The 12667-nt window shown below is 40.8% G+C and overlaps 2 protein-coding genes across 9 annotated transcripts in view; one reads left to right on the forward strand and one right to left on the reverse strand.

Moving 5' to 3' along the window:
• LOC144010786 (methylmalonate-semialdehyde/malonate-semialdehyde dehydrogenase [acylating], mitochondrial) overlaps nucleotides 1-12667 on the forward strand; it is a 47745-nt gene that overhangs the window by 33784 nt on the left and 1294 nt on the right. For 5 of the 7 annotated variants that reach the window (XM_077511259.1, XM_077511261.1, XM_077511258.1 and 2 more), the window contains 10 exons: nucleotides 3110-3297; nucleotides 5945-5986; nucleotides 6834-6908; nucleotides 7188-7349; nucleotides 7423-7501; nucleotides 9621-9923; nucleotides 9999-10120; nucleotides 11050-11239; nucleotides 11303-11484; nucleotides 11976-12155. In XM_077511259.1, the coding sequence (XP_077367385.1) occupies nucleotides 5969-5986; nucleotides 6834-6908; nucleotides 7188-7349; nucleotides 7423-7501; nucleotides 9621-9923; nucleotides 9999-10120; nucleotides 11050-11239; nucleotides 11303-11484; nucleotides 11976-12155 (1311 nt within the window). In that variant the 5' untranslated portion in view covers nucleotides 3110-3297; nucleotides 5945-5968. Of the gene's footprint in view, nucleotides 1-3109; nucleotides 3298-5462; nucleotides 5652-5944; nucleotides 5987-6833; nucleotides 6909-7187; nucleotides 7350-7422; nucleotides 7502-9321; nucleotides 9472-9620; nucleotides 9924-9998; nucleotides 10121-11049; nucleotides 11240-11302; nucleotides 11485-11975; nucleotides 12156-12667 lie in introns of those variants that run through there. The other 2 variants (XM_077511257.1, XM_077511263.1) reach the window with 2 other exon arrangements.
• LOC144010790 (sterile alpha motif domain-containing protein 15-like) lies at nucleotides 2697-6725 on the reverse strand. Of its 2 annotated transcripts, XM_077511266.1 has the most exons (3): nucleotides 5005-5907; nucleotides 4824-4922; nucleotides 2697-3279 (listed from the first exon to the last, which is right to left on the reverse strand). In XM_077511266.1, the coding sequence occupies exons 1-3, from the start codon at nucleotides 5089-5091 to the stop codon at nucleotides 3106-3108; spliced, it is 360 nt and encodes a 119-aa protein (XP_077367392.1). In that variant the 5' UTR covers nucleotides 5092-5907; the 3' UTR covers nucleotides 2697-3105. The 2 variants fall into 2 exon arrangements, 1 of the variants encoding a protein (XP_077367392.1); XR_013281350.1 differs by lacking the exons at nucleotides 4824-4922; nucleotides 5005-5907 and adding an exon at nucleotides 5938-6725.

The raw sequence follows: 12667 nt of genomic DNA on the forward strand, positions 1-12667 counted from the left end.
ACGCCAGCCTTCCACCCCCCCAGTCCGCATTTCATACCTTCATGTCAACTTTATTTATTCAGCCCTTAATCACAAAAGCGTCTCAAAGGGCTTCACAGGCACACGGTTCACAAAAATAAAAAATATCAAGGCGAGGGGAAAAAAAACATTTTTATGAAAGCTTGAAAAGTGGCTCACCAAGGGGAGAAGTGGCACTAAAATAGGCCAAAATCCAGATGTTGTCTGAAAAGAGTTGGGTCAAAAATGATCCAAATTTGGTCAAAAAGGGTCCTATTCAACTTTTGGGGTTATTCAATTAACTCAAGAAAGTTGGGTCACATCAGTAACCCACAAAGCAACCCAACAAATTGGGTTGTTTTGTGGGTTATTGTTTAATTTGGCTGAATGTTTTGTATTAAATAATTCAAAAAGTTGGATCATTCATATTTGACCACATTCAGTTGGGTTGTTCAATTAGGCCAAAATTGACATGATTATATTTATTGTATATACCGTATTTTTATGACTTTGGCAAAGACCGGCGGGCGCTTCTGCCTCTCTCGCTTAAAACAAGGAAATGGGCGTGTGCCACGGCGTTGCTTGAGGTGGCAGTGGCGTTGCTGTCGGCCAATCAGACGACAGGTGACGTCACTGCCCCGCTAGTCCCCCGACGACCGGCGCTGCAGAACTGCTGCCGAAAGGGTTCTAAACAGCGGTTACAACGGAACGGCTCGGACCCGAAAAAGTCCCGTGGAGACACTAACATCCGGGGACAAAAATTGCCGCATCGATGTGGAACCGGTACAGTGGAAACGCGCCAATAGATACCTCCGGCAATTTAGAACCAGCACGAAGGATTTCTATCCTTAATCAATAGTTTGATCCAAACACTGGAGCGAATCAATAAGCGCTCTAGTTAGGTCATATTGGCAAGAGCTTCATTGACCACTTCATTAGGTAGGTACACCGCTGGGATTTTTTTGTATTGAGTGGCAGTCGCCATACATGTCAAGAAGAGGGGTAGAATATGAAGAAAAAGGTACCCAATGGTACTACTGTATCTTAACAGAATACTTGTACTATTACTATTATTTTTATTATTTGGGTCCAGTAAATACATGACGATATTGATTCAACAACTATGTGATTTTTACTCTCAAAACAGTTGATGTTTGCAGGATACAATGTCTTGGATTTGATACGTCAAACGTTTTATTGACTGGCTATAGAATATTCCGTAAAAAAGTACATCATTGTCATCACTGGCCTGGTGTCCTCAAAGCTTCCGCTTTTGTACCCTTGACTTTAGTAGCATAGGAAATCTTTTTTTGGCCTTGGAAAGATAAGTCGTTACCTTGGAGTCCAATTAGTAGGCTCTACTGTGCACATTAAGGGTCTGATGGTTTCTCCCGGGGGGGCTACTCCGTTTGTATCCTTGACTTTGACGTACCTTTGAACCACACCTCAACTTTGTCTGGCCTGGTCGTTACACACACAGTTACCTTGAAGTCCAATTATTAGCCTTCCGGAGTCATAGGAATGGACATCTAATGCCAGCGGAAGCTCCTGCGGGACACTTAAGTCATGTTTATTTAAACAATAGTTCATTTATTTGATTACACAGCATATTGTAGTAGCAGCACTTTGCAGCGGCCGTAATTACAACAGGCAGGCGCTCGGCGGGCGGGAAGTGTGAATGTCAGAACCCGCATGTGAGTGAGTCACCGGGACAGTTGGCGGGCAGAAAATTGCATCGACACATCCCTCGCCTCCACACACGCACACAATAGTGTTGTCGCTAATATCGAGGTCCTCCTACCGCAACCTGGCTACATCGAGGATTTTCTTTGTTGAACAAACCTAATTGTTTATCATGGAAATCCCTGCTACAATATTTGCTGTATAGCTTTTTTAAAGGTTCCTTTGCAGTATTCCAAGATGGTATCTCAAACTAAAATCATTACGAGTGCTAAAAAAAAAAAATGCTTCACAAAAACGTTTATTTCTAAAATTATAGTGAAAACATCCTTCATTTTCACCTTTGTGACCATTTTTTTTATTAAATCTCAACATATAGTTTAAAAAAATTACAATTACTGTTAAAACAAAAACTTTAAAAAGACCTCTAAAAACTAAAAAACTGATTTTTTTTTTTAAATCAGTAGAACAAGAGTGCTTGTTAGAAAAAATTGTTTCATATTTATAAAACTAAAGTGAAAACATCCTTCGTTTTCACCTTTGTAACATTTTTTTTTTAATCTCACGACAAATACTATTCAAGAAATGTTACAGTAATACTAAAACTAATAAAAACTAAAGCCTTTATAAAAACAAAAAAAAAACTCTGAAAACTAATTTATCCATCCATCCATTTTCTTGACCGCTTATTCCTCACAAGGGTCGCGGGGGCTGCTGGCGCCTATCTCAGCTGGCTCTGGGCAGTAGGCGGGGGACACCCTGGACTGGTTGCCAACCAATCGCAGAAAAACTAATTTAAACAAACTGAATTGTTAAAATGTCAAACTAAATACTAAAATTACTAAAAAACTAAAGCCTTTATGAAAACCAAATAACAATAAAACACCCCTAAAAACTAATTCAAAAAAACTTAAAACAACAAAATAAAAACTACAATGAAAAATTCAAGACTAATATAACACTACTAGTTCTTCATTGTAATGCCCTTTCAAGTGGGAAAGGAGAGCCACAGTCGCCAATGCACTTCTCAGCTGTTTATTGAAAACTGGGAGAAAAGTAACACATAACCACATTGAGCACACTTGGGCAGAAGCTGGTCGGCCATGGCTCACGCCCAGACACTCACACGCTACTCCACCATGCCCCGCCTCTTAAAGGCACGTCTTATACACACACACACTACAATATGTACAATATTTTATATACATTTTGTTCAAATACATTTACAGTGGCTGTGTTCGGAATCCACAGCGGTGCTTTGACTTATGAGGTTTTTTTTTAATTTAGATTCAAGTTAGCTTAACAGCTTTTTGTCCTCAGATACAAGCAAAAAATTTTGATACGAGAATTAAACAGTTTGTGCGTCATGATTTGCAGACACGAATAGTTGCACAACTGCTGTGACTCAGTCAGCGCACGTTTCTCTCGTCAGTGGCTGATGTCTTCCATGAGCTGCTCAGGGGTGAGCTCATCTGTCCTCACACCCGTGCGACTCTTCATCTCCAGAAAGAGGCCCTCGATGTCCCGCGGCGGGTCGGCGATGCTGCGACTCCACAGGACCTCTGTGATGCCCAGCAGCTCACGCACACGGGCCGCGATGGCCTGCGGAGCGCACAGCAGGTGAGTATGTAAAGTTGGACAGGGGGAAAGGGAGTCCTTTGATAGAGTGTCGAACTTTTTTGTTTGGTGCGCTCGTCTCGCCGAGAATTGAGGCTGTTTCGTCTTTTGAGAGGAAGATGAAGGAGCGCGTGTGTGCGCGCGACTTGAGTAAAATAGTCCTTCATTATCTGCACCTGCTTCCCACCTTGATGCTGACACAGTGGAGCAGACGCACTGAGCTAATTTAGCTGTCATCTCAGACAGAAACGCAGGAAAAACAGATTTTATTTTTGTTTACCTCATATGTTTGATGATAGACTTGAAAGTTGAAAAAACGAGACCCAATATGAGCTGTATTAATATGCGTGATATTGATAATAACGGTCATGTATCATGTCAATATGCTGCCTACTAGGGATGTAACGATATCCAAACATCACAATACGATGTTATCACGGTATGAAGGCCACGATACGATAATTATCACGATATTGTGGGGAGGATGGTGATATAAAAAGTCACAATTTTGTAAAAAAAAAAAAAAGAGCTCATACTAAAAAAACAAAAAAACAAAACAATATTGTGCTTTTATACAATACAGCAATTAAAAATGTAAACAAATATTATATATAAAAATGTAAGTATAATATATGTATTGAAGCACTTACTCCACATATTGACTCGCTTCACAAGCATATTACACTCTGCTTCATAGGACCATAATTAGTGTGGATTTTAAACATAAAAGGGCCAAAACATGCCTTGTGAACATTAAACTGCACTAAAACAAACTAGCCACCAGAGGGTGCTAGAACTGCACAAATGCAAATCAACCTGACTTTTTTTTTTTTTTAACAGATGTGCTGCTTTTAATGTTGTGACATGACAACGACGATTATGGCAGTTTTAATATCGCGATATCACGATATTGCCGGTATCGCTACATCCCTACTGCCTACAGAGCAGGCGTGGCATCTGTAAAGTTACACCATACCTAAAAAAAATTCTAATTGTTTACAAACAAAAGCAATGAATTCTACTATTGTGATGGTGATTTAAATTGTAAGCATTGTTCAGTCCTGCTCCAACAGACATCGTTCCCCAGTGCCTCGCCTCAAATAAATGTCTCCTTTTTACCCCCATAAAGTAAAATAAACATTTTATGCTTGTCATTAGTTTTACTATGACCGATACCATCATGAGTAGCTTTACTTGATCAGATCGAGAGCCGTTTTTCCAACATTTTGGTGAGCATATTCAGCTTTATGAGAAGGGTATTAAATCAATGTATTAATCCAAAGTGAGTGTGATTCGTTGTGTAGGTGTAGCCTAATTAAGTGGCCGATGAATGCGTGTGAGTCAGTCATCTCGTGGAATGTTGCACGCTGTTAATGAATTCAAATCGAGGCACACACGGGGAACAAGTGTTTGACAAGCAGATGGCATATTGTGGCTAATGTGTGCTGCATGGTCTCGTTAACCTTATTTCATCTCCTATTTGAAGATTTAGTATATTTATTTTAAGCCCGGCGAGCAGATTTCACTACCTGCATGTCTTTAAAATCTGTAATTCCGAGTCTTGGCATGTGCACACAATCCACAAAGATCAGCTTCCTGCCAGTGACACAGTTCTCGGTGAAGCATCTCTGACATGAAAACAGTTTCACTGATTATGATCACTGTCGTTATTTTGTGTTGTCTCTGACTTGTGTTAAAATATCAACCTACTTTGTACTGTGGAAATCCTATGGACTCAATCCATCTTCCAACATCCTCACAACTCCACTGCAGGAACTCCATGTTGCGTGTACTCATGTTGCCATGGAAACTGGCACTTGACTACCCGAGTGTGTACTTGTTTTCCTTCACTCAGCTTGTCTCAAAGCGGGCTTTGTTGCTTAAAAAAAATCGATTTTGTCAAATTAAAATGTCTCGTTGTTGCACGGACCTTTTGACATATTTTTGACGCATACATTCCCAAGAGGTTTGAACCAGAGACAAGTTCAACTCCGGTGACTGTTTGACGGCAACCAATCAGCTTGTAGGAAATTAGGGCGGCTGTTGAATACCGCCTGAGGATTGGCCCGCTGTTTAAACGTCCCGCCTAACAAGGAAGCGAAACGACGACTGCACTCGGTGACGTTCTTTACCGATTCACAAATCACATGGATTAATGGCGAGGCACAAACATGAGCCCCCCCTTTTGGTTTACAGATCGCTGGTTAGCTTCCCAACCCCGCCCCCAGTCTCCTATGTTTTCGACAGGGGACGTTTTGACGGCTTGTAGGATTTCTGTGTGGGTCGCTTGAAGGACTGAAACAATAATATTACTTTGCAAAATGGCAGCAATACTCCGATCTGTGCTGAATAAGAAGGTAAAGCATTAAAAACTGCGTTGAATGTCACATTCTGGACTAATGGGTTGGTTGCCGCTAACAGCTAAGATGGCTAGCTGGTATCACGCGCCGCTCACAGTTTGCTCGGGAGACTTGTTAGGTCGGTTAAATCCGGTTCTATTTCATCTCTATTTGCTTTTCATCAATCAAAAAGTCAAATTAAGCGTTGAATAAATTTGTTTTAATTCCGAATATGATAATGGTTTTGTTTGCTCGACAGGAACTAGTAAGTCAAGTTGAGTGTTAATCAAATTTGTTTGAATACCTTCCAGACATCCTCCCTGCAGCTGGGCCGTATGTGCTACTCGTCTGTGGTAAGCGATCTCGCACTGTGCAGCTTTTATAACATCCCGCCACTTAACGTCACAAAACGTCAACGTGACAAGAGTACACGTAAAAAAACTATATATAGAGAGAGTACTTTACGTCACTTTTTGTTTTCGCTGAAGAAACGTGTACAATTTCCTATGAAACGAAAGCTCATTTTCAACCTCTTGATCGTTTTAATCTTGGAAAATAACAGTTGTTATGGATCACTAGTCCACAAAGTGCAAAGCAATCCATCCATCCATTTTCTATACAGCTTTTCAAAGGTGGCAGTTATAAAGATGTGCAATTGTCGAGACTTAAAATCCAGTCTTCAAACAAGTACCAAGTTGCTGTGGGAAAAAAACTAAAGCAAGTGAAGTTATACATCCTTGCTTTTACGCTCAACATGTAGTTGCACGTTCGTCATTTTGTCCACAGTATGTGGGCTTGTTTACTTTAGTTGTTAGCTTAACCTAACATTTGTGAGTTTCAAGGTTCGAATCCCTGCTTGCGTTGGAAAGCTGACTTCTTCCGACATTCTGAAAACATGCTTATTAGTTTCATTGAAAATTCTGAAATTATCCGTAGGTGTGTCTTGAGTCCATCAGTATTTGACAGTTTAAGCTTTGCAGTTGTAAGGCTATCATTTATATGTGCCTTGTGATTGGCTGCAAATCATGAGCCTAATGAAGACCAGTGCTGCAGAAAATGTAAGGATGGATTAACCAACTAACATTAGATTCGCCAACGCTCCCTGACAAGTGCTACAGCCTTTAAAAAGATAATGGTTCCTAATAAAGTTTCCATTGAGAGTGCACTTCACGTGACAGTGTATTTGTGTGACCTTTGTAGCCCACCACTAAGCTTTTCATCGACGGCAAGTTTGTTGAATCCAACACGTCGGAATGGCTCGACATTCACAACCCCGTGAGTATTTATAGACGCATATGCTGGCTTTGTTGTGCTATTAAAGGAAGTTTGAACAGATAAAAAAAAAAGTACTACAAAAGATATCCGAGGCATCAGCAACATTCTGGCAAGCTTATGATGGCTCGTAAATATGTGAGTCAAATTTACAACGTTGTAAAAAAGCAGAAAAACATTTTGCTGTAAAAGTTAATGCATGAGATGAAGTAACGACTTCCCCGCATCGGTCGCAGTCGGCGCGTCTGAACGGACTCTCTCTGCTCGCCGCCACCCTCGCAGGCCACTAATGAGGTGGTGGGCCGTGTTCCCAAAGCCACCCAGACGGAGATGCTGGCCGCCGTGGAGTCCTGCTCACGCACGTTCCGCTCCTGGTCGGAGACGTCCATCCTGAGCCGACAGCAGATCTTCCTACGCTACCAGCAGCTCATCAAAGACAACATTGTGAGAGGTGTTCATGTGCAAGCATGTTATGGTAAAATATTGCTTATCCTTGCCTTGATGTTGTTCGTTTTAGAAAGAGCTGGCTAAGATGATAACGCTGGAACAAGGCAAGACTCTGGCGGATGCCGAAGGCGACGTATTCCGAGGACTGCGTGAGTACAAGTCCCGATATTTTTCTTAAAAATCCTCCACTTTGGCGTAAAAACAAAAACACCGGGAAACATGTCCGTCCTTGAGTTCATGCCAAAGCTCTATAACCCATAAGGCCATTCAAAATCATCAGAAACCTGAAGGACATAATTTGCTCAAAAGGATAATCAAGGAATTGTCTGTTTGTGTAAAGCCTCTTGAGTGTCTTGAAAAGCAATACACTCAAAATAGTGAAGTGGAGTCTATTGTGACTAGATCGCACTTGAGAATATAGTAGTGAAAAGAATGTCAACATTGAGGACATGCTAGTCAGTCAGAAGTTTGGAGAAAATTATTTGTAGAAAGGGGACTTTGGAATAGATGAACTAAAAACATGGAAAATATTAACCTGGAAAACAGTTAGGCCATTCTGGCCAGTCAAGTAACCTGAAGAATGTCACACGTAAAAAAGGCGCATTAGAAGTGATGGCAGCTTGACTAATGGTAACATTAAATTCATCCGAACTATATCATACCTCAATGCATAGTTAAAGAAATGATTAACTCAACAATTAAAAAATTTATATATGATATCATCTGTGATGCCAAACTAACAGATGGCACTGCCACCTGTGAAATGTTAAGGCCACTTTCGCCAATCGCAAGCCTGAAGAAAAACGTGGAAAAGGCGCCTGTTGAGAATTACCAGACTCAAAAGAAACCCAATAAGAAGTACGTCTTCAGTGCAACGTTTCATTGATCTAAATCACAGTTTGCATATTGACAGAATAACAAAAATGAGGTAGGAAAAAGGAAATTAGGTGTTATTGATCAATTAAAAAGTCCCCCCGGGCTAAGTGTTTTCCATGACTTTCTGGCGTTATTCATCTTCGTGGATTGATGTGTTTCCAGTAAAGGCAGCTGCACAGTGGATTGCGGCGCGAGGCTTCCTAAGCGTCCCAGTGAGCTTTTTATGTGCGTCGTCTCTGGATTGATCGCTGCTGGCCGCTTAATGGGCCGCGATAAAAACACAATTTCGCTCTCGCTGTCTCCGTCTTCTTCTTCTTTTTTTTTTCTTTGTGTGTTGCGCAATCCTCCACAGTAAACATGCGGCTTTAGCTAATGTGGACGTTAGCTGGGACGCTAAATGGAAAACTCCGGAGGAGAATGAATCAGCGAACTTTTTTTGGGAGTCAAATGCTTATCTCCAGATTTTTGAATGTGAAGATCTACCAAAAAGATGCGTAACATATACTTCGTTCAATGTTAAAAAAAAAATTGCTGGATTCGACACTAAAACTTGATCAGTAGCACCCCCTAGAAATTTAGGAAAATTCATCATTAAAGTCTGAAGGACCCATGCCTGAAATGGAACAGGAAGTCGGCCATTTTAATTTTGAGCGGTGAATTCCAGGAGTGTTACTTTGAAGAACTTGAAGTGCAAGTTGATCATCTCACGGATTCAAAGCGACAAAGGTTGACAACACTTGCTTCAATTAGCCTGAAATTGAGAGCACAAAAAAAAAAAAGTTTCAAGGACCCATGCTCAAAAGCAAACAGGAAGTCGGCCATTTTGCTGTAACGTCGTTGTTTTCAGGGCTTGCACTTTGACGAATTCCTACTAGAGAATTCTCCCCATATATATATTATTTTATATATTTTTTGGCAGCTCTTGGGTAGCTAAATCAACACAGACTATTAATCTCTGTCTGTTTTCCTTCACTCCTATTGAGGAATTAAGATCCTCTCGCCAAAGCGTTGCCTGGTGCCTCTCTCGCCGCCAAAATAACGAACGGCGTTCTATTATCAGCAGAAAGACAGGCGGCGGCGCGTGCAGGTGCGCCGTCAGGTTGAGGATTTACTGGCCCGCCGTTCCCGCCTCGCTTTCTCAAGCTGCACTCTACCCAAAGGCAATCAACAGTTTCAGAAACGACTGCTAGAGCCAGCAAGTGGAATGCATTAATTAGATGCATAAACACAGTTTTGTTAACAGGTTTGTGGAGTGTTGACACCATTTGTCATTTTGTCTGAGCTGTTTCATTGTTATTAACAGCGCAATATATTTTTGAGGATGCTTGTGGAAATGAGGTGAGAAAGTCAACTAGAACATCTCTAAATACTTTTGTTGCTGTCGTCTGGCAGAGGTGGTGGAGCACGCCTGCAGCATCACGTCGCTGATGCTGGGCGAGACGCTGCCGTCCATCACCAAGGACATGGACACGTACACTTACCGCCTGCCCCTCGGCGTGTGCGCCGGCATCGCTCCCTTCAACTTCCCCGCCATGATCCCGCTGTGGATGTTCCCCATCGGCATGGTGTGCGGCAACACCTACCTGATGAAGCCGTCGGAGCGCGTGCCCGGTTGCACCATGCTGCTGGCCAAGATGCTGCAGGACGCCGGAGCGCCCGACGGCACGCTCAACGTCATCCACGGGCAGCACGCGGGTCAGCGACATAAGTTACGCAGGTACGGCGTCTATTAAAGGAGGAGGGTTTGCAAATTTTGTGTTTTTAACGCAGCCGTCAACTTCATCTGCGACCATCCCGCCATCAAAGCCATCAGCTTCGTGGGATCCAACCAGGCGGGAGAGTACATCTACGAAAGAGGCTCCAAGAACGGGAAAAGGGTGCAGTCCAACATGGTACACCTGAGCCTAAATATTAACACTCATGCAGTCCACACTACGATTTGTTATCTTATGCAAAAATTGCAACTTAGTGATTAATTCATTTGTATGTTTTTTTTGTGTGTTTTTTTTAATAATGTATTTAAATTACTTTTTTATTATTGTTATTATTTATTATTATTATATTAGATTTAAAAATAAAAAATATTGTGAAAACGTAAACTCTTAATAAATTTACTTACTATTATTATTTTTAATTATATATAAAAATAAAAATATTGTGAAAACTTAAACCCCTGATAAAACTCATTACTAATCACCAGAAATATTTTTTTTATAATCCTAAAAAAAATGTATATGTTTTCTAAATTACTGGAAGAAAATGTAATATTACATGAATAAATTATTTGACGAAAGAAAATAAATAGTAATGTTTCAAGAAAAACATGGGATATGTAAATAAATATGTAACTTGTGTTTAAAAAACATTTTTTTTAATTCAGGGGTAATATGTGAATTTATTATAATTTGGTAAAATGACAAAGGAAAATTCTGAAAGTGGAACTTAAACCCCTGATAAAACTCGTTACTGTCCCCATAGGAGTGGAGTGGAACTCTCATTGACTGCAATTAATATGTGAATTTATTATAATTTGGTAAAATGGCAAAAGAAAATTTGGAAATTGGAAAAAATAAAATTTGATGATGCAAATTTGATTTATTTATTTTTTTTCATGCAATCGATTATCGATTTAAGTTGAGAATCAATTAGCAACAACCTATTTGTCTTAATCTTTTCCATCTGAAATCAATTCTGGAAGAAATTCAAGATGTTAGCTAAAGAGATGCTTTCAGTTATTTCCCACATCAGAAATAATGAAACCTTGCCGGCGATCAGCTAATGTCACATTTGATCACCTGCGTCGTTTCCTGCGTTGTCCCAGGGTGCCAAAAACCACGGCGTGGTGATGCCAGACGCCAATAAGGAGAACACCATCAACCAGCTGGTGGGCGCCGCTTTCGGGGCGGCCGGCCAGCGCTGCATGGCTCTCTCCACCGCCATCTTTGTGGGCGACTCTCGCGAGTGGCTCCCGGAGCTGGTGAAGCGCTCCAAATCGCTGCGTGTCAATGCAGGTAGACATCGCATAGCCTTTGTCGAGTGTTAATTACGGTGATTAACGACGGACGATTGTGAAGGCGATCAGCCCGGCGCCGATGTGGGACCGCTCATCTCTCCCGAGGCCAAGGCCCGCGTGGAGTCCCTGATCCAGAGCGGAGTCAATGAGGGCGCCACACTGCTGTTGGACGGCAGGAACGTCAACGTCAAAGGTTACGAGAACGGCAATTTTGTGGGACCCACCATCTTGGGCAGCGTAACGGTGAGCCACCATAAAATCCTTTCTCTCTCTAGCAATTTTGACCGAAAATACTCAAATGGATGATAGTTTCATTCTGCTTAAATTTAAATCTGTAAAGAGTACTCATTCACTCTATGAAATGTATCATCTTTTCTCTCAATCGCACTGCACTTTCTACTACCTACTGCGACACATTGTCCCTTTTTAGTGACCACAGACCATATTTGCAGAAATCGCATTACCACTAACAAAAACACTTGAATGGTTGCTTCCTTTTCGCTGCGGGTATGGTATTTATTCAGACAGAACATTGAATCCATAATAAAAGAAAGTTCCATCGCATTGTAGTGTGTTCCCACAGCTGTTAAGTCTCGTGTCCCCCGCTGAGCTTGTATCCCGAGGAAGCTGATAAAATACTTTTTTACTCTTTCACCGAAGCATAAAAAGTTTGAACTTTCAAGCAGCTGGAGGCGAAGCGTTTCTATTTTATTACATTTTAATGATGCCTTCAGCCGGACATGACGTGCTACAAGGAGGAGATTTTCGGGCCGGTGTTGGTGGTGCTGGAGGCTGAGGATCTGGATGAAGCCATCGCCATGATCAACAACAACCCCTACGGCAACGGCACGGCCATATTCACCTCCAACGGCGCCACGGCACGCAAATATACACACGAGGTGGATGTAGGCCAGGTGAGATTAGTCGGTGGTAATATATAGGACTGTCTCAGAAAATTAGAATAATGTGATAAAGTCCATTATTTTCTGTAATGCAATTAAATAAGCAAAAATGCCATACATTCTGGAATCATTACATATCAACTGAAATATTACAAGACTTTATTGGTTTAATATTGCTGATTGTGGCTTTTTTTTTTTTACTTGGTCTGAGGAAATTTTCTAATATTTTGAGAGAGGATATTTGAGTTTTCTTAAGCTGTATGCCATAATCAGCAATATTAAAATAATGAAAAGGCTTGCAATATTTCAGTTGATTTGTAATGAATCCAGAATGTATGGCATTTTTGCTTATTTAATTGCATAACAGAAAATAATGGACTTTATCACAATATTCAAATTTTCTGAGACACAGAAAGGATTTTTTATTGTATTTTTTATTAAAAGGGTTATAATAGTTTTGGAAATTTCATTAATCATTATACTTCATTTGTATTTTATTTTTATTTTATTTTTTTAGGTATTTT

The sequence above is a fragment of the Festucalex cinctus genome, chromosome 21 (genome assembly GCF_051991245.1).
Source record: "Festucalex cinctus isolate MCC-2025b chromosome 21, RoL_Fcin_1.0, whole genome shotgun sequence".
Classification (NCBI taxonomy): Eukaryota; Metazoa; Chordata; class Actinopteri; order Syngnathiformes; family Syngnathidae; genus Festucalex; species Festucalex cinctus.